Source organism: Rutidosis leptorrhynchoides, chromosome 1 (assembly GCF_046630445.1).
Source record: "Rutidosis leptorrhynchoides isolate AG116_Rl617_1_P2 chromosome 1, CSIRO_AGI_Rlap_v1, whole genome shotgun sequence".
Taxonomy (NCBI): domain Eukaryota; kingdom Viridiplantae; phylum Streptophyta; class Magnoliopsida; order Asterales; family Asteraceae; genus Rutidosis; species Rutidosis leptorrhynchoides.
Window position 1 is genome coordinate 456,449,878 of NC_092333.1, and position 27,392 is coordinate 456,477,269.

The following is a 27,392-nucleotide window of genomic DNA, read 5'->3' on the forward strand; positions in this document are numbered from 1 at the left end:
TAACTTATTGAACTGGTATACGATTTCCGCACAATATATGCGAGTTGAAGGCGCACATATTAAATTCTGGATAAGAGTATGAACATAAGACGCAACGTACCAGTTTGAGAACAATATAAATAGATATGTATGAACCTCATTTGAAAGTTATATTCTTTTATAAGAGAAAAGCTTCATACATTAATGGATATAAAGTTAATTGCACTGATCGTTACCATCAGGGCATGGTGATGCTATATTTCAATCTGATGATCGTGAAATGATTATTACAGGGTCCTTAAAAATGAAGTTGTGATGGGTTGTTCAACGGTTGGTATCCTGCCTCTTTTACGGGAGGTCATGAGTTCGACCCCCGTCGGCTACATATTAACCCACAATTTTATCTCTGCCATGAAGTACTACCCACGACACCTTTCCCCGGGTTTTACCATCTATGTCCCGTATGGGATTGGTGCGAGTTTCATTTTAGGCATGCTAGCAACTGCGGGAGATAATCGCGTGGGTAGTTAAATCCCGTGAGTGATCCCAACTTACTGCTATAAAATAAAAAATAAAATTAAGTCCTTAAAACATAACATTAGTTTCAATATTTTTTTCTACTCGAATTTATTTTAATCTATGTGATTGATGTTCGATTAGAAATTACATCATTAAATCATCTTGTCAACTTTCAACATAGTAATAACGATACTAATAATAATTGATTGGAGGAAAGGAAGTTTCATCGTGTACATATATTTGATGGCCCCTTGTAGCTTTAATTGACAACATTATTATGAATATGAAAGCGATAATTTCTAACTTATTTTCTAAAACTTATTCTTTATAATACTCTTAATTTCTTCTTCTTTTTCCTTTTTTTAAAAAACAAAAATTATTATTATTATTATTATTATTATTATTATTATTATTATTATTATTATTATTATTATTATTATTATTATTATTATTATTATTATTTAAAAAGCAAGTTGTATTAAACACACAAAAGCTTACAATGAGCTTGAAAGCTTGATTACAATATTACACGAAGGTTTGCAAAGTTAGCAAACCAAATCTAACAAAATGTCACTAACACAATATCACGAATTACACTAAACCAATATAAGAGCTAGGGTCGATTAGCCAAGTGTTCCAATCAAGTCTTCATTTCTTCAATCTTTTGGAGATCCACTCGAAAGCTTTTAGTTGAATTTCGTTTAAAGCGACTGGAGGATTCCAACTTTTACCCTGGAATATCTTCTCGTTACGATTTTTCCAAATTTAATATGCACACACCCATTCAACCGCTTGCCAAATTTTGATGCCGATAGCCTATGATGATGTAGGTCCTTTGCCTCGAAAAAGTTCACCAATGGTAAGGTTTGACATAGAACCAAAACCCCACCAAGCAAAACCCCGATCCCAAATCTCCATAGCACACTTACAAAAAATTAAGGAATGTTCTACGGTTTCTAGATCATCATCACATAACGAGCATCTTAGACTATGCAAATCTCTCTCCCTCTTGTCAAGTTCGGTCATGACGGGAAGCCTTTTTTGACAAGCCCGTCACACATAAATCTCTAACTTCTTTGGGACCAAATTGTTCCGCATAGTTTCAATCGATCTTGAGTCTTTCGCAATTAAATGATTATCAATAATAAGGGCTAGAGTTCGAACAGTGAAAATACCGTTATGAGAGATGGTCTAGTTACACGTATTACACCCCGAGTTATTGAAGTTGTAGCTTTCGATCAGATTGCGTATGGTATCGAGTTCGCTGCTAGTTCTTCCAGAAGGTTGCCGCGTCCAAATGCCCGACAGTTTGGGACCTGCCATAGTAACTCTTAATTAGTAACTCTTAATTTGTTGAACAATATTAGTAGCTTTATACATATAGATAACAAATTTGCATTCTTCAATAAATTAAGATGTGCAATATGTCAACAACAATAATAATAATAATAATAATAATAATAATAATAATAATAATAATTAAGATGTGCAATATGTCAACATCTCAACGTTGAAAAAACAGAAATTTTCTGGCCTACGGAGGACCCTCGCAGCAGGCAAGTAGGTGTCTTTCCTCCTAATATTGCTCGGCCTTTAAATGGTGTTAAGTTGTTAGGGGCCCCCGCAACTTCCGATCTTGGTTTTAGTAGTGAACTGGTGATGCAAAGGGTGACCAAGTCCATTGCGCTTATGGATAAGGTTGCTAAGCTTGATGATCCTCAGTGTGAGTTGTTGTTGCTTAGGGCATGTACGGGAGTTTCTAAACTCTACTTTACCTTGCGTACTTGTCCTCCTAGTATATTTAAGGCGGCTCAACGCGCTTTCGAAGAAGCCCTTCGATCTTCTTTGGAGCGTATTGTTACTGCTTCAGGGCCTGGGTTTGGTGATTGGCAGTGGCGGCTTGCCACCTTGCCATTTGCATTTGGAGGGCTTGGTGTTTATTCTGCGGGAGATGTTCGTCATTATGCTTTTCTGGCTTCTCGATTACAGTCTGCTGGGTTGCAGACCAAGCTCTTACGTCATACGGGTATTGTTGGTCTTGGTCGTGATTTTGAAGATGCATTGGGTCTGTTTAATAATACGATTGGGTTTGATATTTTAGGTAATCCGAGTGAGGTCGCTGCCCCAATACTCATGAAGAAATTGGCAGATGTTTATTTCACAAAGGTTACCGCTTCTGCAGAATCCACTTTTTCGTTATCTCCCCGACAATCGGCCTTATGGAAATCACAGCAGGGTGATCACACATCTGCTTGGCTAAGGGCAGTCCCTATTTTGGGGTTGGGTCAGACGATGAACGCAAAGACTTACCGATGTGTGTTGTGCTACCGGTTAGGTGTTCCTTTGTTCTCTATCTCAACGGCATGCTCTGCCTGTTCAAGGGTTTTTACTGGGGATATTTTCGGGGATCACGCCGTGTCTTGTGCTGGTATGGTGGGTATTAAGCATCGACATAATATTGTTCGGGATTCCCTTGTTGATGTTTGTTATCGATCTGGGATTTCAGCGAGAAAGGAGGTTGACATTGGGTTGTCTGGAGGGAACGACAGGGCCCTCAGACCTGCTGATGTGTTACTTTATTCCTGGGATTGTGGTCGCGATGTTTGTGTTGACTTGACAGGGTCTTCTCCTTTGACGCTGTCTGGGCTTTCTGACTTTGTCCCTGGACGTGCTGTGGTTGATGCGGCTCGTCGGAAGCGGGTCAAGTACGAATCTAGCTGTCAGGCGATTGGTTATGGTTTCATTCCTTTCTCATTTTCTTCCCTGGGGGAATTAGAGAAGGAGGCTGTTTCTTTGCTAAAGCGGGTTCAGAAGAGTTCGATGGCGCAAGATATTAGTGCCGGTGCTGCTGCTCATATTTTTACTAGGATAGGTTTTGCTATTGCTAGAGGTGTGGGGGCCCAGATTGTCTCTAGGCTTCCCACTAATTTTTTGTAAGTTTTAAATCTTTTAAGTTTTTTTTATTATTATTATAATAATAATAATAATAATAATAATAATAATAATAATAATAATAATAATAATAATAATAATATTATGAATATATTAATATTAATATTAATTATAATGTTATTAATAATTATAATACTATTAGTAATGGTTATAAATAATATTAAGAACGTTTATTATTGTTAATAATACTATATACATATCTTTTAAGTAACGGTTATTAATATTATTATGATACTATAATAAAACGTTCTTAAAACTATATTTAACAGTAAATAATAATAAGTATATTAAGTTAAAAGATATGTTACGATGCTATTAATAATTAATAATATTAAGTAACAATTATTAGTAACTATTAATCTAATATTATTATGATACTATAATAAAACGTTCTTAAAACTATATTTAACAGTAAATAATATTAAGTATATTAAGTTAAAAGATATGTTACGATGCTATTAATAATTATTAATATTAAGTAACAATTATTAGTAACTATTAATCTAATCTACCTCTATATAGAAAATAAAGTGGTAATCAGTTAATGTAATGCCCCGTACAAAATCAATGTGTACGGATCATCAACAACAGGTCCATTACACGGTATAATACTACATGCTGTTTTAAAACAAGTTTTGCATTCATGAAAAGGTAACGTTTTTATCAACGTCTAATGTTTTACAAACGATAACGTACTTCTACGAATAGAAAGCATTAACAAGTATGTGACACTAAGGTCATTACAAATCCATAGTTCGAAAATAGCATAAGTAACGAATGCAAAGTAAAAAGTTCCATAATTGAGACATCTCTAACAATGCAGCAGAAGTCTAACACAACAAGTCTATAACAGAAGTTTATTACAGCGGAAGCAAACTTATCTAAGCACCTGAGAAATAACATGCTTAAAAGTCAACACGAATGTTGGTGAGCTATAGTTTTATTGTAATCAACAATGTAATGTAGACCACGAGATTTCGTATTCAAAACAGTATGAAAAGTATATGCTTAACCGTGGGTACTTGGTAACTAACTTAGCGTAAAATAATATATCACCCCCTAAAAGTACACTTGGCGAGTGCGTTAAAACAGACGAAGTATTAAACACCCGTTAAATGCTAGCGCGACTAGCCTGAGTGGGGATGTCAAACCCTATGGATCTATATCTAAGATTCGCTTTCACCGGTTCATAAACCAATGAATAAACGTTACCGAGCTAAGGGGAAAGTTTATGTCGTTATGTCACCCATACATATATAAAGTTAAAGTACTCGTGTCTAGTATGTTAAAACATAAAAAGCGCATGTATTCACAATCCCAAAAATAGTTAAAGTAAAAAGGGAGCTATAACTCACAGTGAATGTGCGGTAAAGTCGATACGAAAAAGTAAGCAAGTAGTAAGTTGGTCCGAAAGGTCCTCAACCTAAGTCAAAGTTCACTAAGTCAGTAAATCGTCCCCAAAAGTTTAAAAGTAAATAAGTTAAGTCTTAAGTATCATCATCATCATCATCATCCTACGTAAAAGATAAAGTAAGTTTTCAACAAGAATGAAGATCGAAACAAAGGGCTGACTTCGATCAGCTGCTACGACCTCTATACAAACTGAAATGACCGCGGCCAGTGGTTAAGACTCCGTTTGTGAGTTCTCTTACCGCTATCCAATTTTCATATCCTAACTCGATGTCGTTTGACCATGGCGACGGTTCAAGCGCGAGTATGTCAGAAATTTCAGCACGCCGTTACAAAGGAGTAGTGATTTTCGGAAGGCTATAAATCCTAAACCGTATATCGGATTTAGGCGAGTCTTAAACGTAAGGTCATCTACTCGAACCGAACTATCTGGAAATCAACTTTACAGAGGTCTCAGGAGTGTGATCAGACCCTGATAAACAGAAAACAAGTGCTCTGGTGGGCTTCTTGGTGTTTGATGTTCATCACGGTTCTCATCCTTGATGTATATAAGCCTCAAGTGTACAACTCTTGATGTTTTAGCATCACTATAACCAAGGTTTAACCATCAGCACACAAAGTCAAGAATAAGAAATGAAATACAGCTCATTTGAGAGTTTGAGCAAGATGATGAACCAAAGTTACATCAAGTTCTTAGTTTCGACACAAGTACAAGTTCTATTAAGCTATAAACTTTGATTCAAACTAAATAAGCAAGACCTTAAGTTATAGAACTTAGATCTTAGCTAAACATTGAAGACCTTAGACTAAAAAGTCTAGATCTTATGTTCTTGGTAAAACCCTAAGTTATAGAACTTAGACTTTCAACTTTTACAAAACCTTAAGTTATAAAACTTAGATTTTTGCAAAGTAAAATGAATGTAAGCTTATGAGCTTTTGTTTAAACAAGTTAGATAACCATAGGTTATATAACTTAGATCAAACACAATAATGAAACCTTAAGCTAGAAAGCTTGGATTTTTTAACAATACTTATGAGATTTCAAGCTAGTAAGCTTGTATCTTTGTTTAATGGAAACACAAGTTACAATTTAAAGTACAACAAATTAAAGAAGATCATAAGTTAATAAACTTGATCTTTTAATGAACTTTTTGTAGAAACCTCAAGATAGAAAGCTTGGATTTCTAATGTTCTTGAAGATCTTTAAAGTAAAAAGTTAGATCTATAAGTTACATGAAGATCATATACACAAGTTTTGATCTTTTAACATAAATAAAGAGATCTTAAGTTATAAAACTTAGATCTAACAAGGTAATGAAGATTCAAAGCTAAAAAGCTTGAATCCTTCATGTTCTTGAAGACTTTCAAATCAAAGTTTGAATCTACAAGATTCAAGTTACAAAACTTGAACCCTTGAACATTAATGATGATGATTTCGTGATTAAGGAAAGAAAAGAAGAAGAAATATTCAAGAAACTTACAATTTTTCTCAAGTATTTTAGAGAGAAAAGCTAGAGAGAAAACTAGAGAAAGTTGTGTGTGTGTTTTTGTGAAATGAGAATGAAAGTTAAAAAAAATGAAATGGTGGTGATGGGGTTAAGTTGGCCGACGGTTTGTGTAACATCCCGCCTTTTTCCGTTTACTTTCCGTTTAATTATTTAAAGTCCGTTATATAATTATAACATCTTCCGTAAAATGCATTTTAAATTATCTCATTTAGGTAATTCACGCACCCGCTTTGAAACTTGATGGACTAAACTTGCCAAAGGACAAAAGGTTTGACTAGGTCAACTAGTCAAACCCTTCTCCTCCACTCATCCATTCACCTCCCTTTCTAACTTTTGATACTTCCATTTTCTCTCAACTCACTCAACAAGATTCATCATCTATTCAAGATCTAGCAAGCATCAATTCAAACAAATTACATATTTGGAATCCTTGCATCTTCCTCTTCGATTCCATACCGATTTCATCAAGTTTGGGTAACTTTCCAAAAATACTAGATTTTGTGTTCTTGATAATTTTGACATATAAAAGTGTTAATTAGTGTCTATGGCTCAAGTCTAACATGAATATATGATTTGTATGCTCGATCTTGTTATTTTAAGTAACTAGCATGAACTTGAAAATTGATGTGTTGATTTTGTGATTTGGTTGCTTAAATGTTGTTAAATGTTAAAAGTTCATGTATTAAATATGTTACTAGCATCATTTTGATGTGTAGGTTGATTAAGGAAACTTCATTAACATGATTATTGTTTTGGTGATTTGGGTTAGGGTTTGATAGGCTTTATTATGAACATTGATGCATTAAATGCTATGAAGTGTTGTTGATAAGTGTTTAGTTTCAATGTGTGTTTAATTACCTTCAAAACGGCATATAATACATGTAAATTGGTTGCCCGAATCATGAAACGCATTTAATGGACTTGAATGTAATAAATGGTGAGCATTTAATGCGATTTTGGTTGATGTAAATGTTAAATTGATTGATGAAATGTGCTTAGTTGCGTTCCTCGTCAAAATACCTTTCCGATGATATAAGATACATGTTTTGATTGTTTGCGGATCATAAAATGTGATTGTTTCAAGTTTGGTTCGTGCACTTGTGTGTTTTCAGCAAAGCAGGTCTGTGCACTAATCTGGACGCCATACAGATTCTTGGACGCCGTCTAGGCCTTCACATCTGGACGCCGTCTAGGTCTTCACATCCGGACGCCGTCTAGCCAATCTGGACGCCGTCTAGATGAACTGCAAGGTTCTGATTTGGTTGGTCGTTTACCGTTAAATTTTAGCTATGCTACGCACCTCCGATTCATATGTAACTTGTTCTAACATGCATATATATGATTAAAAACCTCAGAAAAATAGTTCGGGACCCGACCCAAACGTGTTGACTTTTTCGTTGACTTTGACCCGACCAAAGTTGACTTTTGATCAAACTTAACCAATTACTTATGCAATCATTCTAACTTGCTCTTATACTTGTATCTTACATGAAACTTGAAAAATTTGATTCGCATGCTAATTAATCGAGTCGTAACGAGCCATAGGACTAATTGAACAACTTTAACCCATCGTGTTTACCGTTATTAATACAACCTACTTGTTTAGGTCAAGACTAGCAATTGTCCTTGCACACGTTTACTTGTAAAGTACTTTATTACTCGTGCACTCAAGGTGAGATCATAGTCCCACTTTTACTCTTTTAAACTTACAAATGGGATGAGAAAACATAAACGTTTCATTTTACAAAGTGAACACAAGTACGAAAACAAATATTCTACATACGAGTTAGAACAAAAATCCTCAATTCGATTATCATTAGTTACACTTGCCGGGTGTAAGCGAGAACTTATGTTGTATGGCCATATGGTTTTGACAAACCCTCATTCGAATGGTTCGCTACCGTTATGCGGATGAAATATATTTTCGAAAAACAGTGTATGTTCTAACACTATTGTGATGGGGTTCTATGGATGGAAAGTTAAGCCTTGATAATTGGGTGCTCGTGATAACAAATTTTAGAATGGTTTACTATTATTTCAATGATATAAATCTTGTGGTTCATTTGTACTTACTTACTTACTTAAACCTATGATTTCACCAACGTTTTCGTTGACAGATTTCTATGTTTTTCTCAGGCCCTTGAACGTTTTGTGATACATGCTTCCGCTCATTATTTTGATACTTGCATTGGATGTCGAGTATATATGTATACATGGAGCATCTTTTGGCTACTTTTAAATTGTGTCGCATAGGTTTCAATTGTACTTATAACGTTGTAACGTAACTTGTGGTTGAACGAATCTGTAAACTTTGAAACAATCTTTACATTTGAAATGAATGCGACATATTTTTGGTCAAACGTTGTTTTAAATACTTATGACCACGTAATGGGACCTAAGTAGACGGCGCTGTCAATGATGATTTTGTCGGGTCGCTACAGATGGTATCAGAGCGTTGGTTGTAGAGATTTAGAGTTCATTGGTGTCAACCCCGAGTCATAGGGAACATTAGTGAGTCTAGACTACAACCGGCATATAGGCTTGAAGTAGGAATTATTTGACTACTTGTGCATTTATACTCGAACTCTTCTATTCATATCTACTTTTATTCCATCTTAATCTCACATTGTTTAATTTGATTGACAAGCCAACTTGACTTAGTGAAATAATGTCGAATGCACATATGAATTAGGGTAATATAATTTCCGGGATTATATTACGGTGACTCATATGAACGTTCCGACATTATGACATAAAGAATTTAAGGCGAGTCAAGGGAAATTTTCTCTTTATCCTCATTCCATATCACGGTTAGTATTATTGAGAATAGTAATCAACAATATTCTTGTGTTTTGAAGGAACAATGTCTCCTTGCCGTGTACCACGCCACGAAACACCCGAACAAGCTCTACAATGAATGATAGCCACCGCCGTGGATGCGGCCATGGCCGGTCACTCATCAAACAACAATAACAATAACAACAACCACAACAACAACAACAACAACAACAACAATGGAGCCGGTAACTCAAATGAGGGATGCTCCTACAAAGCTTTCATGGGGTGCAAACCTCATACTTTTAATGGGACCGGGGGACCGGTTATGCTCACCCGATGGTTTGAACAAACGGAATCCGTCTTTAGCATAAGTGGTTGTCAGGACAAAACAAGGTCAAATATTCCACCCACACTTTCGCCTGTATCGCTCTCACGTGGTGGAACACGTATGTACAATCGGTGGGTACCGATGAAGCCCACGCACTCTCTTGGTCCGACTTAAAGGAAAAGATGATCATCGAATACTTCCCATGTGAAGAGACTCGCAAACTCGAACAAGAGATAAGGACTCTAAAAGTGGTCGAAAATGACCTCAAGGCTTATAATCAACGATTCGCCGAGCTATCCTTGATGTGCCCAAACCTCGTGAACCCCGAGTCCTTAAGGGTTGAACTTTACATGGATGGTCTTCCAAAGAGCATCAAACACGGGTTAATGTCATCCAAACCCACTAATCATCAATAAGCTTTGAATATGGCCCGCAAATTGATAGAAACGGTGGACGAAATCGTAGTACCGACACCTAAAGCCGAGGATAAGTCAGGTAGCAACAAAATAAAATGGGAAGCCCCCCAATCAAGCAACAACAACTTTTCCAAGAAGCCTTTCACCTCCGACGGCAAGAAGGGTTATGCCGGAAACATACCTCTTTGCAACAAATGCAACAAGCATCACTTTGGTGAATGTGGCAAGCTAATTTGCCATCGGTGCAAAGGAATTGGTCATAAGGCCAACGATTGTAAAAGTGCCGCCCCCGTCGCTCGAAAGGGGCCCAATGCACCAAAGACGGTCACTTGTTACGAATGTGGTCAAACGGGTCATTATAGAAATGCATGCCCAAAGAAGAAAGATAACCCCAATACGCGCGGCCGAGCTTTCAACAATAACACTGAGGAAGCCCGAGATGACAATGAACTAGTCACGGGTATGTTTCTTCTCAACAACACTTATGTTACTTTTTTATTCGATTCGGGTGCCGACAAGAGTTTTGTATCCAAGACTTTGACTCATTCTTTTAGCACTCCACCACTTCTACTAGATACTACTTATACCATTGAAGTGGCCAACAGGAAACTATTGAGTGCCTAAAAATTTTACCGGGGGTGTACGTTAAACTTAATGGGTAAAGAGTTTGAAATTGACTTGATACCTATAGAACTAGGGAGCTTTAATGTAATCATTGGTAGGGATTGGTTAACCAAAATGAAATCTCACATCCTTTGCGATCTTAAAGCGATTCAAATTCCTATCGAGAATGGTGAACCCTTGATTGTCTATGGCGATAAGAGTTGCACCGGACTCAACCTCGTCTCGTGCCTTAAAGTTGAAAAATACCTTCGTAAAGGTTGTTTCGTGATTCTAGCCCATGTTAAGAAAGTCGAGATCAACGAGAAGCATATCGACGGTGTGCCAATTATTAGTGACTTTTCCGATGTATTTCCCGACGAATTGCCGGGTCTTCCACCTCATCGGCCGGTAGAATTCCAAATCGATCTTATTCCGGGAGCCACACCCGTAGCATGTGCACCGTATAGACTTGCTCCATTCGAATTGCAAGAATTGCAAAGTCAAATCCAAGAACTACTTGACCGTGGTTTTATCCAACCTAGCCATTCACCATGGGGCTCTCCGATTTTATTCGTTAAGAAGAAAGATGGATCCCTACGAATGTGTATCGACTATCATGAACTAAACAAATTGACGGTTAAGAATCGATATCCTCTTCCACGCATCGATGACCTCTTTGATCAATTACAAGGATCTCGTGTATATTCGAAAATCGATCTCCGCACGGGTTATCATCAATTAAGGGTTAAGGGGGAATGTAACACCCCATTTTATAAACATGACGCTCAGGGCATCATTTGAAGTCCAAGAATGATTATTTAATAGTTTGGATGTAATGCATTGACTACGATTGACTTTGGGATGTTTTAAAAGTGAAATTGGAGTACATCAGGTAAACTGTCAAGTTTGAGTGCAGTTTTTCGCGTTCTGGTGCGTCGCGTTCCGTGACAAACATGCTTGAAACGAGACAACTTATGATGGTGATTTCTGTCCACTTTGTCACGTTTGAGAGTTGTGTGTCGCGTATTGGTGTAGCGAAACGCGACAAGGTGTCGCGAAACGCGACAAATGTCGCTGTAATGACATTATTAACCCATTTTAATGGAATCTTTTGAGGGTGTCTTGGTAAATTCACTTATGGCCGGTTCTAGAGCCATAAGACTGATTCAAGGCTCATATTATCCTCATTTTCACTCAAAAATACTTTAACCTTCAAACCCTAGAGAGAGAGGAGAGATTTAGAGAGAGAGCTCCATTTGGAGAAGAAGAAGGTTGTTTCGGGTCAAACCTCAAGTATTAAAGTTGTTCCACTCGTCAACGACATCATTTTGGCGGTATTGGTAAGTCTCAACTCCGAATTTCATCTTTGTAATTTGATATTCAAGTTTAGGGTTTTGAGCTAGTTAGTTGTAAAACCTATTTAGGAGGTGAAATGGGTAATTGTAACTAGTTATTGTTGATGTTGGTGGGTTTTGGGTTGGTTAATGATTTAACCACATTTAAGGCTTGAAAGTAGTGTGTAATCACTAGTGTTGGTGATTATAGAAGTGTTGGAACCACTTTGGGTGTGTTTTGGTTAACTAATTTTGAAATGGGTCAAAATTAGGGTTAAGGTGTCATATTGGGCAAGATTGGTATTTAACGCTTATGCTTGGGTTTAATTGGCATATTAGAACCATTTTCACTTGTGTTAGTGATTGTTGGTTAGTTTTGGCGCGCTTTGAGCTTGGAAGTGCAATTTGGGTCGAAATTGCACTAGTTGTCAATTTGGGTTAATTTGTAAATCCACCCTAATTGTGTTGTTGTATTTGTGAAATGGAATAGGTACTTTCCATTGGCGTGTTGCGGATTATTCGGTTGCATTCATCAAGACTTCGAGGTGAGTGTTAATATCCTATGTGCATATGTATGTGTAGGATGGGTGCGGGTCGGGTGAAGTGGTTCTGGGTTATAGAGCTCACTTCACATATAGGTGGATTGATGGACTTGTGTATAGGTCCAATTGGCACGGTTGTGCATTTAGTTGACCACCTTTGGCGAGGTACACGTTTGTGTGTACATTATCACACGTGGTTGTGATGTGGACGATATAACCCCAATGGCGAAGGGTTTTGATGTTGAGAAGTGAATCGCGTGTAGTTCGGATTCACGATGACGCGTGTAGTTTCGGTCATCTTATTGAATTGTGAAAGTGAATCTCGTGTAGTTCGGATTCACGATGACGCGTGTAGTTCGGTCATCTTATTGAGGTAGTGATCTTGTGTAGTTCGGATTCACTAAGGCTCGTGTAGTTCGGCCAACCTCGATGTTGTTGTGTTATTGAATATAGTAGTCTCGTGTGGATGCGAATTTACTAAGGCTCGTGTAGTTCGGCCAATCTTCATTGTGGTAATTGGTTTTCGGTATTGGGTTAAGGGGTTAACCTTATTCGTATATATATATATATATATATATATATATATATATATATATATATATATATATATATATATATATATATATATATATATATATATATATATATATATATATATATATATATATATATATATATATATATATATATATATATATATATATATATATATGTATTCTTGTATTGTCGTGATGTAGCTAACCCTCCGGGTGTGGCTTCTTGGCGTTGTTCACATCGTCGTTGGTGAACTTATGTTATTGATACATATTTAGCTTGTTGCTTAGTGATCGTACGGTATGCTTAGACTAGCTTGCCTGTACTCTTGAATGTTTCGGTATGCGGTATTTAATTATTTTTGTGGCGTGGCCATCTTATGCATATATATGTATGTAGTATATTTTCACTCACTAAGCGTTAGCTTACCCTCTCGTTGTTGATATTTTTATAGGTTCGCATGCTTGGCGGCTCAGGTAAGCTTGGGAATTAGAGATCTTGGCTAGGTTGCTTTAGAAGATCTTGCTTTTGGACTCGATTAGGATTTGGGTAGCGTAGTCCCAAATCACCATGCTCGGTTTTGTGTAAACGTAACTAGTCGGGTCATAATGATTATAACCGGTTTACGATTTAATTAATGAACCATTGTATTAGGGAGTTTAAATTATTAATGTATGTTTTAAGTTCGTTGAACTTACTTTGGTAATAAATATGTTTTGGAACTTGTGTAATGGGACCTAAGGTATTATTTAACGCGTATTAAAAGGAAAAAATTTTATGGGCCAGTTTTAATACGGGTTGGGTTGTTTCAAGTAGTATCAGAGCATGGTCTAAGGGATTTAGGTGACTTGAGATAGGTGCCTAGACTTAGACTTTTGTGTGTGCTTATTTGTTGCGGGACTTGTAGGATTACGGGTCGGAATAGGTTATAGTTAGTGCCTTGTTTGTAGGTGGACTAACGTTTATATTAGTAATGCGGATATTATTAATATATTAATTGTGTTGTGATAATAATTCTCGCGTATGTGCATATCGCGTAGAATTTTGTTTGTGTTTATTTATATCATCGAGCGAGGCGGTCGTTGTACTAATGAGTTGATACGGCGTGTGTACGTAATAAGGACTTGCAAACCTTATTACGGGTGCAAATCGTCTCTAGCAAGTGATGTACGACGAGTGTTTAGCAAGATGGGGGCGGTATTGTGTGTGTGCTTTATACGTTCGTGATCTAATCGCTTTGCATTCCTTAGAATGGCGACGGGAAACGGGATTGAGACGAACGATTTGGAGTTTAACGCTAGAGTTGCGGCCTCCGTTGCGGAGCAAATGAGTGCGTTTTGAGAAGAAATGGATAAGAAGTATTTCGAATCTCGGAGTAGTGGTGAAATGGAGCATTGTCTTAAGAGCTTCATGAGGACTAAACCCCCGATGTACGACGGAAAACCGGATCCTTTGATAAGCACAACTTGGATCTCGAATGTCGAAGGGTGTTTTCGTACTATTGAATGCCCTCCTGAGAAGAGAACAAGACTCGCTACTAGTTTGTTGCGGGGTAGGGCGAAGGAATGGTTGGATGGTAAGATTGATCTTGTCGGTGGTGAGCCGTTTATGGCTTTATCGTGGGACGAATTTAAGAAGGAATTCTTCTAGGAGTTCCGAAATTCAGTGATTTTTCAGAAATGCGTAATGAGTTGCGAAATTTGTAACAGGGTTCTATGGATTTGAATACTCTCAAGACGACCTTTATGGCGAAGGCTCGTTTTTGCCCAGAGTATTTGGGGAATGATCATTTGTTGATGCAAGATTTCTATCGAACCTTGAATGATGACTTGAAGAGTAAAATTAGCCGGGGTCAAGCGAAATCGTTTGCGGAATTATTTGACTTGGATAGAGGTTTCGAGTCGTATTCACGATCGAAGAGGTGTGAACCTTCAAGTGAGAGAAGGGTCGTTTCGTATGGTACTCCGAGTAAGAGGACTAAGGGTCCGAGTGTGAGCACGGGTGGTACGCGGACGGGTATACCGGATTCTAGTACGTCTCGATGTTACAATTGTGGCGTGAGGGTCACAAGTCGTGGGAATGTTCGGTGCCAAAGGGTGATGGCATGGTGTGCTTCAATTGCCAAGAAGAAGGACATCGTAAGTCGGAATGTCCCAAGTTAGTGGGGACGGGTACGGCAAGGAGACGTTAAGGTACGTTTCGTTTTAATAAATATGTCCTTTGATTATTTATTAAGTTCCGTTTGTGTTTGAGTTGTAAAATGCCTTGTGTTGTGCATATTGTTGTTATGGGTGACGTTCCTAATGGAAGTACCCTATGGTGACGTTTGATTAACGGGCGAAGGGCGTAAGACTTGGTGCAACCAAGCATTCCTTAGTATTTGGGAAATGTTTCTACCAAGCCATGAAAATGGGTTTTGGTGTTCGATTGTTAAGCGCGTGTTCGCTTGTGTGTTGGAGTTGATGAACCATGAGGTTCGACGGGTGGGATGAAACCCTTGAGATCGAGTGTTTTGAATCTCGATGTATGTTGGTAATGGAGTTTATATGACGCGACATTAGGTGCCTCTTTTATACCTACTAGCGTGGTGTTCAACTCCGATTGTGTTGCGGTTACATTGTACTTAGGATACCGAAGTGAAACCCTTAGGTACATGAGTGATCGGGTGAAAGTTGACAAACTATAGCAATTGGATGATTGCGAGGGTATAGTTTGTGTAATCGTGGTACACTTTTCGTTTGAAGTGTTTAAGGATAGGTTAAAATCCTTCGTATGCTCAAGGTTGGAGCAAGTTATGGTGATGGGTCGTGTGAGCCCAATTGTTGGTAAAGTCTACCTTTGGTAGCATTGTACGGTTGTACGAGTTGTGGATATGGAACGTAGTTCCAAGTGGGGGAGTTGCACTCCCGCACAAGGAGGTTTTTAGTTTGAGACTTCGGATGATACTTTTGGTAGATCCGGAAGTTTACGTTGGGACCTAGTTTTGGTCGATTTGCGGTAAAGTACAATTTTGGTTAAATTGTACTTATGGTTTTGGATGTAAGTTACCACCAAGGTGGTAATGTAGTAAATCTCGTTGAGAGATAAAGGACGTGTTTGGCGAGCAAGGTGAAATCCCTCGGTTAAGGGATGTGCGTATCGGATTTTCTTCTAGAGAATTATTGTTTTGTAGCTATGTTTGATATAGTTGGTTCTTGCTCGATTGTGGGAATGGTTAGTGGTATCCGTTAGGATTCACTATGGCGTGGCAGAGCGCGATGTTACGCTACTCATTGTTCGAGGCCAAGAGGGCGTTGATTGGTGAAGCATGACCTTCGGGGTCCGCTGACTTCATCATGGTATTGTTGATTGGTGAAGCATGACCTTCGGGGTCCGCTGACTTCATCATGGGAGTACGTGATTGGTGGAGCATGACCTTCGAGGTCCGCTGACTTCATCATAGGCGTAGTGCTATATCGGTGAAGCATGACTTTCGGGGTCCGCTGACTTCATCCGGTGTTGAGATTGGTGAAGCATGACCTTCGGGGTCCGATGACTTCATCATGGTAGTGGATCGCGTGAGGTTTCGGATTCACGATGACGCGTGTGGTTTCGGTCATCTTATTGTGGAAGTGAATCTCGTGTAGTTCGGATTCACTAATGACTCGTGTGGTTTCGGTCATGGTATTGAGGAGTGAGTCTCGTGTAGTTCGGATTCATAAATGACTCGTGTAGTTCGGTTATTCCTCTGGGATAGTGACTCTCGTGTAGTTCGGATTCACTAAGGCGCGTGTAGTTCGGCCAATCCCGATTGTTGTTGAGGTGAAGGTAGTGAGTCGCGTGTGGTTTCGGATTCACTAAGGCACGTGTAGTTTTTGGCCAGCCTTCGTGTTGTGTGATCTATAGGTTGTTTTATACACCGATGGTGGGGTCGTAAGGACCATGATGTTGATCTGTTGGTTGTTTTATACACCAATGGTAGGGTCGTAAGGACCGTGTTGTGTGATCAATCGGTTGTTTTATACACCGATGGTGGGGTCGTAAGGACCATGTCGTTTGATCTATTGGTTATTTTATACGCCAATGGTGGGGTCGTGAGGACCATGTTGTATGATTAGTGATGCGATAGCCATGTTTCGCTCACATGTTGTTACGGGCGTAACGATAGTCGATTTTGTGCACCTTTTGATTAGCGTTGCCGTAGTCGTTTTGGGCGCTATCGATTTTAGCTGTTTGTTTATGACGGTGCGGTAGTTTCGTATTGGTCGTATTGGGCACTACAAGGGATGTTAAGTGGTAAGTGTTATCCGTAAGGATACGTTTCTATTCGGTCTTCTTCGATTCGATGATTGACTTTATTTTGACGTACGCTAGGGGTTGATATCTCGGTTCGAGATTGGTTGAGTTTTTTCCTGATGTGAGGGGTTGTGTGAGATTTTTAGTGCTCGAATTGTGGACTTGATAAATCGCGGGTGACGATTTTGTTGTTAAAGGTGACTCTTTGAGAAGAATTGCCTAGAGGAGTTAGAAGAATACATGGTGATTCCGTGTATTCTAAGTGATTGTTGTAGACTTCGGTTGTTGGGTGTATTGCACGACTCGGGATGCGTGCAAGTGTGTATCTTAGTTAATGGATTAGTCCTTGGGTTAATGAGTAGTGTAATGGAAGTTGGATTGAACGTTGTTGAGAACCGTGGTGTGTCGGTTTGGATTGGTTAAGTGGCTAGGATCACGAGGACGTGATCGAATATAAGTAGGGGAGAGTTGTAACACCCCGTTTTTCTAAACATGACGCTCGGGGCGTCATTTGAAGTCCAAGAATGATTATTTAATAGTTTGGATGTAATGCATTGACCACGATTGACTTTGGGATGTTTTAAAAGTGAAATTGGAGTACATCAGGTAAACTGTCGAGTTTGAGTGCAGTTTGTCGCGTTCTGGTGCGTCGCGTTCCGTGACAAACATGCTTGAAACGAGACAACTTCTGATGGTGATTTCTGTCCACTTTGTCGCGTTTGAGTGTTGTGTGTCGCGTATTGGTGTCGCGAAACGCGACAAGGTGTCGCGAAACGCGACAAATGTCGCTGTAATGACATTATTAACCCATTTTAATGGAATCTTTTGAGAGTGTTTTGGTAAATTCACTTATGGCCGGTTCTAGAGCCATAAGACTGATTCAAGGCTCATATTATCCTCATTTTCACTCAAAAACACTTTCACCTTCAAACCCTAGAGAGAGAGAGGAGAGATTTAGAGAGAGAGAGCTCCATTTGGAGAAGAAGAAGGTTGTTTCGGGTCAAACCTCAAGTATTAAAGTTGTTCCACTCGTCAACGGCATCATTTTGGCGGTATTGGTAAGTCTCAACTCCGAATTTCATCTTTGTAATTTGATATTCAAGTTTAGGGTTTTGAGCTAGTTAGTTGTAAAACCTATTTAGGAGGTGAAATGGGTAATTGTAACTAGTTATTGTTGATGTTGGTGGATTTTGGGTTGGTTAATGATTTAACCACGTTTAAGGCTTGAAAGTAGTGTGTAATCACTAGTGTTAGTGATTATAGAAGTGTTGGAACCACTTTGGGTGTATTTTGGTTAACTAATTTTGAAATGGGTCAAAATTAGGGTTAAGGTGTCATATTGGGCAAGATTGGTATTTAACGCTTATGCTTGGGTTTAATTGGCATATTAGAACCATTTTCACTTGTGTTAGTGATTGTTGGTTAGTTTTGGCGCGCTTTGAGCTTGGAAGTGCAATTTGGGTCGAAATTGCACTAGTTGTCAATTTGGGTTGATTTGTAAATCCACCCTAATTGTGTTGTTGTATTTGTGAAATGGAATAGGTACTTTCCATTGGCGTGTTGCGGATTATTCGGTTGCATTCATCAAGACTTCGAGGTGAGTGTTAATATCCTATGTGCATATGTATGTGTAGGATGGGTGCGGGTCGGGTGAAGTGGTTCTGGGTTATAGAGCTCACTTCACATATAGGTGGATTGATGGACTTGTGTATAGGTCCAGTTGGCACGGTTGTGCATTTAGTTGACCACCTTTGGCGAGGTACACGTTTGTGTGTACATTATCACACGTGGTTGTGATGTGGACGATATAACCCCAATGGCGAAGGGTTTTGATGTTGAGAAGTGAATCGCGTGTAGTTCGGATTCACGATGACGCGTGTAGTTTCGGTCATCTTATTGAATTGTGAAAGTGAATCTCGTGTAGTTCGGATTCACGATGACGCGTGTAGTTCGGTCATCTTGTTGAGGTAGTGATCTCGTGTAGTTCGGATTCACTAAGGCTCATGTAGTTCGGCCAACCTCGATGTTGTTGTGTTATTGAAGATAGTAGTCTCGTGTGGATGCGAATTTACTAAGGCTCGTGTAGTTCGGCCAATATTCATTGTGGTAATTGGTTTTCGGTATTGGGTTAAGGGGTTAACCTTATTCGTATATGTATATATATATATATATATATATATATATATATATATATATATATATATATATATATATATATGTATTCTTGTATTGTCGTGATGTAGCTAACCCTCCGGGTGTGGCTTCTTGGCGTTGTTCACATCGTCGTTGGTGAACTTATGTTTGTTGATGCATATTTAGCTTGTTGCTTAGTGATCGTACGGTATGCTTAGACTAGCTTGCCTTTACTCTTGGATGTTTCGGTATGCGGTATTTGATTATTTTTGTGGCGTGGCCATCTTATGCATATATATGTATGTAGTATATTTTCACTCACTAAGCGTTAGCTTACCCTCTCGTTGTTGATATTTTTATAGGTTCGCATACTTGGCGGCTAGGGTAAGCTTGGGAATTAGAGATCTTGGCTAGGTTGCTTTAGAAGATCTTGCTTTTGGACTCGATTAGGATTTGGGTAGCGTAGTCCTAAATCACCATGCTCGGTTTTGTGTAAACGTAACTAGTCGGGTCATAATGATTATAACCGGTTTACGATTTAATTAATGAACCATTGTATTAGGGAGTTTAAATTATTAATGTATGTTTTAAGTTCGTTGAACTTACTTTGGTAACAAATATGTTTTGGAACTTGTGTAATGGGACCTAAGGTATTATTTAACGCGTATTAAAAGAAAAAAAATTTATGGGCCGGTTTTAATACGGGTTGGGTTATTTCAGGGAAGATGTCTCTAAAACCGCTTTCTGGACTCGTTATGGTAATTATGAATTTCTTGTAATGCCATTTGGTCTCACTAACGCACCGGCGGTGTTCATGGATCTTATGAACCTCGTGTGCAAACCGTATCTCGACAAGTTTGTTATTGTATTCATCGATGATATCTTGGTCTATTCTAAAAGCAAAGAAGAGCACGAACAATACCTTCGACTTGTTCTTGAACTCCTTAGACAAGAATGACTCTATGCTAAATTCTCCAAGTGCGAATTTTGGTTGAAGGAAGTTCAATTTCTTGGTCATGTTGTAAGTGATCAAGGTATTAAAGTCGATCCCGCAAAAATCGAAGCCAATATCAAATGGGAAACCCCTACTACTCCTACCCACATTCGTCAATTCTTGGGTCTCGCCGGGTACTATCGTAGATTCATCGAAAACTTTTCTTTGTTTGCACGTCCGCTAACCGCGTTAACTCACAAAGGAAAGAAATTCATTTGGGCGACCGAGCAAGAATCCGCGTTTCAAGTCTTGAAGACAAAGCTAACCACCGCTCCTATCTTGTCACTTCCCTAAGGCAATGATGATTTTGTTGTATATTGTGATGCCTCGAAACATGATTTTGGGTGTGTATTGATGCAACGAAAGAAAGTCATTTCTTATGCCTCTCGACAACTAAAAATTCATGAACGGAACTGATAACGCCAAAATTATACATATTTGTTGTCGTTATTTCGATCCGATTTGGTATCATTTTGTATGTAATTGTTGTACTTGTGTATTGTAATAAGTTAAAATGTGTGTATAATCCATTGCGAGTGTTGAAGCGAAGATTTATGGAAAATATTGCTGATTTTAGAAGATTATGCGCACCTGCACCGTTTTGGCCATAACTCGGTCATACGAACTCGAAAAAGGGTGAATCCGGAGCCCAGATGTCCGTAACTCAGAGCTCTACAACATAATATTGGAAAATTACCAATAAACAGTACCAGATACGGCGCATCTGCTATAGATGCGGCGCATCCGAGGCCAAAATAGTTCCGACAGCTTTAAATGCGGCGCATCTGTGCCAGATGCGGCGCATCTGTGCCAGATGCGGCGCATCTGAGCCAGATGCGGCTCTGGCTCAGATGCACCGCATCTGAGGTCCTGCCGACAGTTTTGGGTCCTAAAACGAGCTGGAAACCACTAAAAATAAAGGGATGCGGCGCATCACCTTTAGATGCGGCGCATCTGATGCATTTCTGGCCATTTTACCTAACTTTTGAGCCTATTTAAGAAGAGCTTTGGTTACACATTTGAGACACCACAATATAGATCAGTAGTAGTCCGAGAAGGGGGGTTTCCCCAGCCATTCTAAAGGGTTCTTCACCCTTTTAAGCATCAATATTGAAGAAGGGATCATACGCTACGATAGGTACTCTCGGTTTCATTTATTTTAGTGATAAGATTATGAATTCCTATTGTTTCGATTGTATCGTTATAACCTTCATTATTATGATTGGCTAAAGCCTTGTGTGTTTACTTTAATGTAAGATTTATGGTTTGGGATTGTTTTATCTTTTAATGTTATTTAAGTTACTATGACGTTTGATTGATTAAATTACCATGTCCAACCAAAAGAACCATAGTTATGCTAGTTTGGTACTTTCCTTCAATTACATAGATTGTTAACTACATGTGACACTAGGAACACAATCTATGCTTCAATACTTTTAGTAATCTAGACGGGTAAACATATTCTTAATTGACGACTTTGCTATATGTTTAGATCGGTAATTGAATAAGTACTAGAACTACATAGTCATGAATTTACCTCAAGTGATTGTTGTAATTTAGGTTTTACGTGAGTTTAATCGGGTTGGGTCTAATTAATCTAATCAATCTAAATCAATTATGTTCTTCCATAGATCCATTGTTGTAAGTATCCATTTACTCTAGTTCAATTATACAAGTTATGAATTGGTTTATGTGAGTTTATCAATGTTCATGGCTCGTACTTCAACACCTAGTGATTTAGACATCTACATGTGAGTGTAGGATGGTAATTGAATGGTAACTAGATTTTACAATAGTGTAGTTTATTTAGAGTGATCTTAATAAACTAGGTTTTATGTGAATTCAACCAAGGAAGAGTCTTATTGATTAAACATAGGTAAAGAAGAACTAATGACAAGGTTTATGTGAATTTACTAAGTTTATAGTTCTCGGTTTATAGATATTGTTAGATTGATATGAACCATTTACTTGTAACTACAAAATAACGGGTTTAAGTATAAAAGAACAATCCTTATCATTTATCAAGCATTGAAGTAAACACCGCCTTCTCATCCTTGTTATTTATCTCATTTTATTTTTCGTTTGTTACTTAATAATTCTACAATTAAAACTCCCCTTTTTCTTAGAATAATTAACTGTTTTTGAAGTCCTTAAAACAAACTTCTCCCTGTGGATTGAACTGGTCAATTTACTTGCTAGTTACTACATGATCGGGTTTTAGTTGCCTGTATTATGTGTTAATTATTAAGCATATTGTCTACATTTTAAAGGTTACGTCTTAACACATCAGGAACTACACGACACATGATCTTGAACTCGGAGCTGTTGTCTTTGCACTTAAAATGTGGAGACACTATCTTTATGGAACCAAGAGTACTATCTTCGCCGTTCACAAAAGCCTCCAACACATCTTTGACCAAAAGCAACTAAACATGGGACAACGCCGGTGGATTGAAACTTTAAACGATTATGATTGTGAGCTTCGTTACCATACAGAGAAGGCAAACGTAGTAGCCGATGCCTTAAGTCGAAAGGAAAGAGCGGTGCCTCTTCGTGTCCGAGCTTTAAACATCACCATTCACACCAACCTCAATAGTCAAATTCGTGTAGCCCAAGACGAGGCTCTCAAGGATGAAAACATCTCTCTCAAACGCTTGAACATCCTCACCTCTCGATTTGAAGTTAAGGAGACCGGACTCCGATATTTCTCCGGAAGAATTTGGGTGCCTAGTTATGGAGACTTGCGAAACCTTATTTTAGATGAATCCCATAAGTCAAGATATTCGATTCACCCCGGTGCCAATAAGATGTACCATGACCTAAAGGAATAATATTGGTGGCCGAACATTAAAAGGGACATCGCTACTTATGTTGAAAAATGCCTAACTTGCTCCAAAGTCAAAGCCGAACATCAAAGACCGTCTGGACTACTTCAACAACCCGAAATCCTACAATGGAAGTGGGAGAGAATAACGATGGATTTTATCACAAAACTACCAAGAACGGCGAGCGGTTATGATACTATTTGGGTTATTGTAGACCGTCTCACCAAGTCCGCCTACTTCCTAGCCATGAAGGAAACCGACAACATGGAAAAACTTGCACAAATTTACATTAAAGAAATCGTAGCCCGTCACGGTGTGCCTATGTCGATTATTTCTGACCGAGATGGTCGTTTTGTTTATAGATTTTGGCGTACTTTACAAGAAGCGTTGGGGACGCGTTTAGACATGAGCACCGCATATCATCCACAAACCGATGGATAAAGCGAACGCAAAATTCACACTTTGGAAGACATGCTACGAGTTTGCGTTATCGATTACTAGAAAAGCTTGGGACAAGCACTTGCCTCTCGCCGAATCCTCCTACAATAATAGTTATCACGCGAGTATTAACGCCGCACCATTCGAAGCATTATATGGCCGAAAATATCGTTCACCTCTTTGTTGGGCAGAAGTAGGCGACACACAAATCACCGGACCCGAACTCATTCATGAAACAACCGAGAAGATCGTTCAAATCCGAGATAGGCTCCGGACGGCTGATAATGCTAAAAATGAACATATATTTCATAGCATTATCTCTCAAGAAAGACAAGCTTTTAGTTGCAATTGTCCTATTTACAAGTGATATTCGTTTAAATATTAAAAGGTGAAGACAAAAGACAGATTCGACGATTTGAAGACGCAAACAACCAAAAAGCTCAAAAGTACAAAGTACAATCAAAGTGGTTCAAATTATTGGTGAGAAACGTCTTGAAATTACAAGAGTACAAGACGCGAAACACAAAATACAAGATATTAAATTGTACGCAAGGACGTTCGAAAATCCGGAACCGGGATCAAAGTCAACTCTCAACGCTCGACGCAACGGACTAAAAATTACAAGTCAACTATGCACATAAATATAATATAATATATAAATAATTCTTAAAATTATATATATATTATATTTATATTTTAAAAACCGTCGGCAAAGCTAGGATCCAAAGAGTGAGCTGGAATCCACAGACCCGCACTCACAGTACTTTTGTGAAGGAAACCACCGCACTCGCGGAACTCTACAGTACAACGTGGGCCTATAAAAGCCATCGAATTCTGCACGAATTTTACACACTTTTTCTAATCTTTCCTCTATCTATCTCACGTATATGTATATATTTATTTTATAATTTTAATTTTAATTTTAATTTTAAATTCTAATAATAAGGGTATGTTAGCGAATGTTGTAAGGGTGTAAGTCGAAATTCTGTCCGTGTAACGCTACGCTATTTTTAATCACTGTAAGTTATGGTTAATGTTATTTTTAATTTAATGTCTCGTAGCTAAGTTATTATTATGCTTATTTAAGCCGAAGTAATCATGATGTTGGACTAAAATATTAAAATTGGGTAATTGGGCTTTGTACCATAATTGGGGTTTGGACAAAAGAACGACACTTGTAGAAATTAGACTATGGGCTATTAATGGGCTTTATATTTGTTTAATTAAATGATAGTTTATTAATTTAATATAAAGATTTACAATTGGACGTACCTATAAATAACCATATACACTCGATCGGACGCGATGGGCGGGATATTTATAAGTACTAATAATCGTTCATTTAACCGGACACGGGAATGGATTAATAGTTAATGGAATTATTAAAACAAGGGTGAATTATATACAAGGACACTTGGTGTAATTATAATTTAAGTCCCCAATTAGTTGGAATATTTGACTTCGGATATAAGGATAATTTGACGAGGACACTCGCACTTTATATTTATGACTGATAGACTGTTATGGACAAAAACTAAACGGACATATTGAATAATCCAGGACAAAGGACAATTAACCCATGGGAATAAACTAAAATCAACACGTCAAACATCATGATTACGGAAGTTTAAATAAGCATAATTCCTTTTATTTCATATTTAATTGCACTTGTAATTATTGCACTTTTATTTATTGTCATTGTATTTAATTGCACTTTTAATTATCGTACTTTTTAATTATCACAATTTTATTTTATAGCACTTTTATTTATCGCAATTTCATTATCGTTATTTACTTTACGCTTTAAATTAAGTTGTATTTATTTTTAATATTTTACATTAGGTTTTAACTGCGACTAAATTTTTAAAATTGAAAAACCGGTCATTAAACGGTAAAAACCCCCTTTTATAATAATAATATTACTTATATATATTTTTGTATTTTTACAAATATAGCTTTTAAAATTATAGCGTTAAGCTTGTTTAAAAGATCCCTGTGGAACGAACCGGACTTACTAAAAACTACACTACTGTACGATTAGGTACACTACCTATAAGTGTTGTAGCAAGGTTTAGGTATATCCATTCTATAAATAAATAAATATCTTGTGTAAAATTGTATCGTATTTAATAGTATTTCGTTGTAAAAATTAATACTATTTCCTAGTACACCTCGCACACATCAACGGCCCGAAGTCGTCAAAAGAGCTACACCGACAAAAGACGCAATGACCTCGAATTTCAAGTCGGTGACCGCGTAATGTTAAAAGTCGCGCCTTGGAAAGGTGTAATCCATTTCGGAAAATGCGGGAAAATAAATCCGCGGTATATTGGTCCTTTCGAAATCTTGGAGCGTGTTGGAACCGTTGCTTATCGTTTAGCTCTTCTGTCTCAACTGAGCTCCGTTCATCCTACTTTCCATGTATCGAACTTGAAGAAGTGTTTTGCCGAACCCGAACTCATCATCCCTCTCGAGGAACTTAATTTTGATGACAAACTTAATTTTGTGGAGGAACCGGTTGAAATTGCGGACACCTCCGTCAAGACGCTAAAATAAAGTAGAATCCCGATCGTTAAGGTCCGTTGGGATGCCAAAAGGGGACCCGAGTTTACTTGGGAAAGGCAAGATCAAATGCAAAAGAAATGCCCTCATTTATTCGGGGATTCGGAAACGCAAGATCCTGAGGAAGAAACAACGACTACTACTCCTACTTAAATTTCGGGACGAAATTTCTTTTAAGGAGTAGGTAATGTAATATCCCGCCTTTTTCTGTTTACTTTCTGTTTAATTATTTAAAGTCCGTTATATGATTATAACATCTTCCGTTAAAACGCGTTTTAAATTATCTCGTTTAGGTAATTCACGCACCCGCTTTGAAACTTGAGGGACTAAACTTACCAAAGGACAAAAGGTTTAACTAGGTCAACTAGTCAAACCCTTCTCCTCCACTCATCCATTCACCTCCCTTTCTAACTTTTGATACTTCCATTTTCTCTCAACTCACTCAACAAGATTCATCATCTATTCAAGATCTAGCAAGCATCAATTCAAACAAATTACATATTTGGAATCCTTGCATCTTCCTCTTCTATTCCATACCGATTTCATCAAGTTTGGGTAACTTTATAAAAACACTAAATTTTGTGTTCTTGATAATTTTGATATATAAAAGTGTTAATTAGTGTCTATGGCTCAAGTCTAACATGAATATATGATTTGTATGCTCGATCTTGTTATTTTAAGTAACTAGCATGAACTTGAAAGTTGGTGTGTTGATTTTGTGATTTGGTTGCTTAAATGTTAAAAGTTCATGTATTAAATGTGTTACTAGCATCACTAGCTTCATTTTGATGTGTAGGTTGATTAAGGAAACTTCATTAACATGATTATTGTTTTGGTGATTTGGGTTAGGGTTTGATAGGCTTGATTATGAACTTTGATGCATTAAATGCTATGAAATGTTGTTGATAAGTGTTTAGTTGCAATGTGTGTTTAATTACCTTCGAAACGGCATATCATACATGTAAATTGGTTGCCCGAATCATGAAACGCATTTAATGGACTTGAATGTAATAAATGGTGAGCATTTAATGCAATTTTGGTTGATGTAAATGTTAAATTGATTGATGAAATGTGATTAGTTGCGTTCCTCGTCAAAATACCATTTCGATGATATAAGATACATGTTTTGATTGTTTGCGGATCATAAAATGTGATTGTTTGAAGTTTGGTTCTTGCACTTGTGTGTTTTCAGCAAAGCAGGTCTGTGCACTAATTTGGACGCCATCCAGATTCTTGGACGCCATTCAGGCCTTCACATCTAG

General features: G+C 37.9%; 1 protein-coding gene across 1 annotated transcript; it reads left to right on the forward strand.

Moving 5' to 3' along the window:
• Positions 1-1,677: 1,677 nt before the first annotated feature.
• Positions 1,678-27,392, forward strand: LOC139903844 (uncharacterized). Its single transcript, XM_071885829.1, has 4 exons — positions 1,678-1,781; positions 2,295-2,524; positions 2,600-2,828; positions 27,323-27,392. Exons 1-4 carry the CDS (start codon positions 1,678-1,680, stop codon positions 27,390-27,392), a joined length of 633 nt encoding a protein of 210 aa, XP_071741930.1.

Coding starts and splice junctions, on each gene's coding strand:
- LOC139903844 (XM_071885829.1), top strand. CDS start 1,678: ATGAGAGATGGTCTAGTTACACGTATTACACCCCGAGTTATTGAAGTT. Junction 1,782..2,294: donor GCTGCTAGTTCTTCCAGAAG/GTTGCCGCGTCC, acceptor TTGTCCTCCTAG/TATATTTAAGGCGGCTCAAC. Junction 2,829..27,322: donor CGATGTGTGTTGTGCTACCG/GTTAGGTGTTCC, acceptor GTGTGTTTTCAG/CAAAGCAGGTCTGTGCACTA.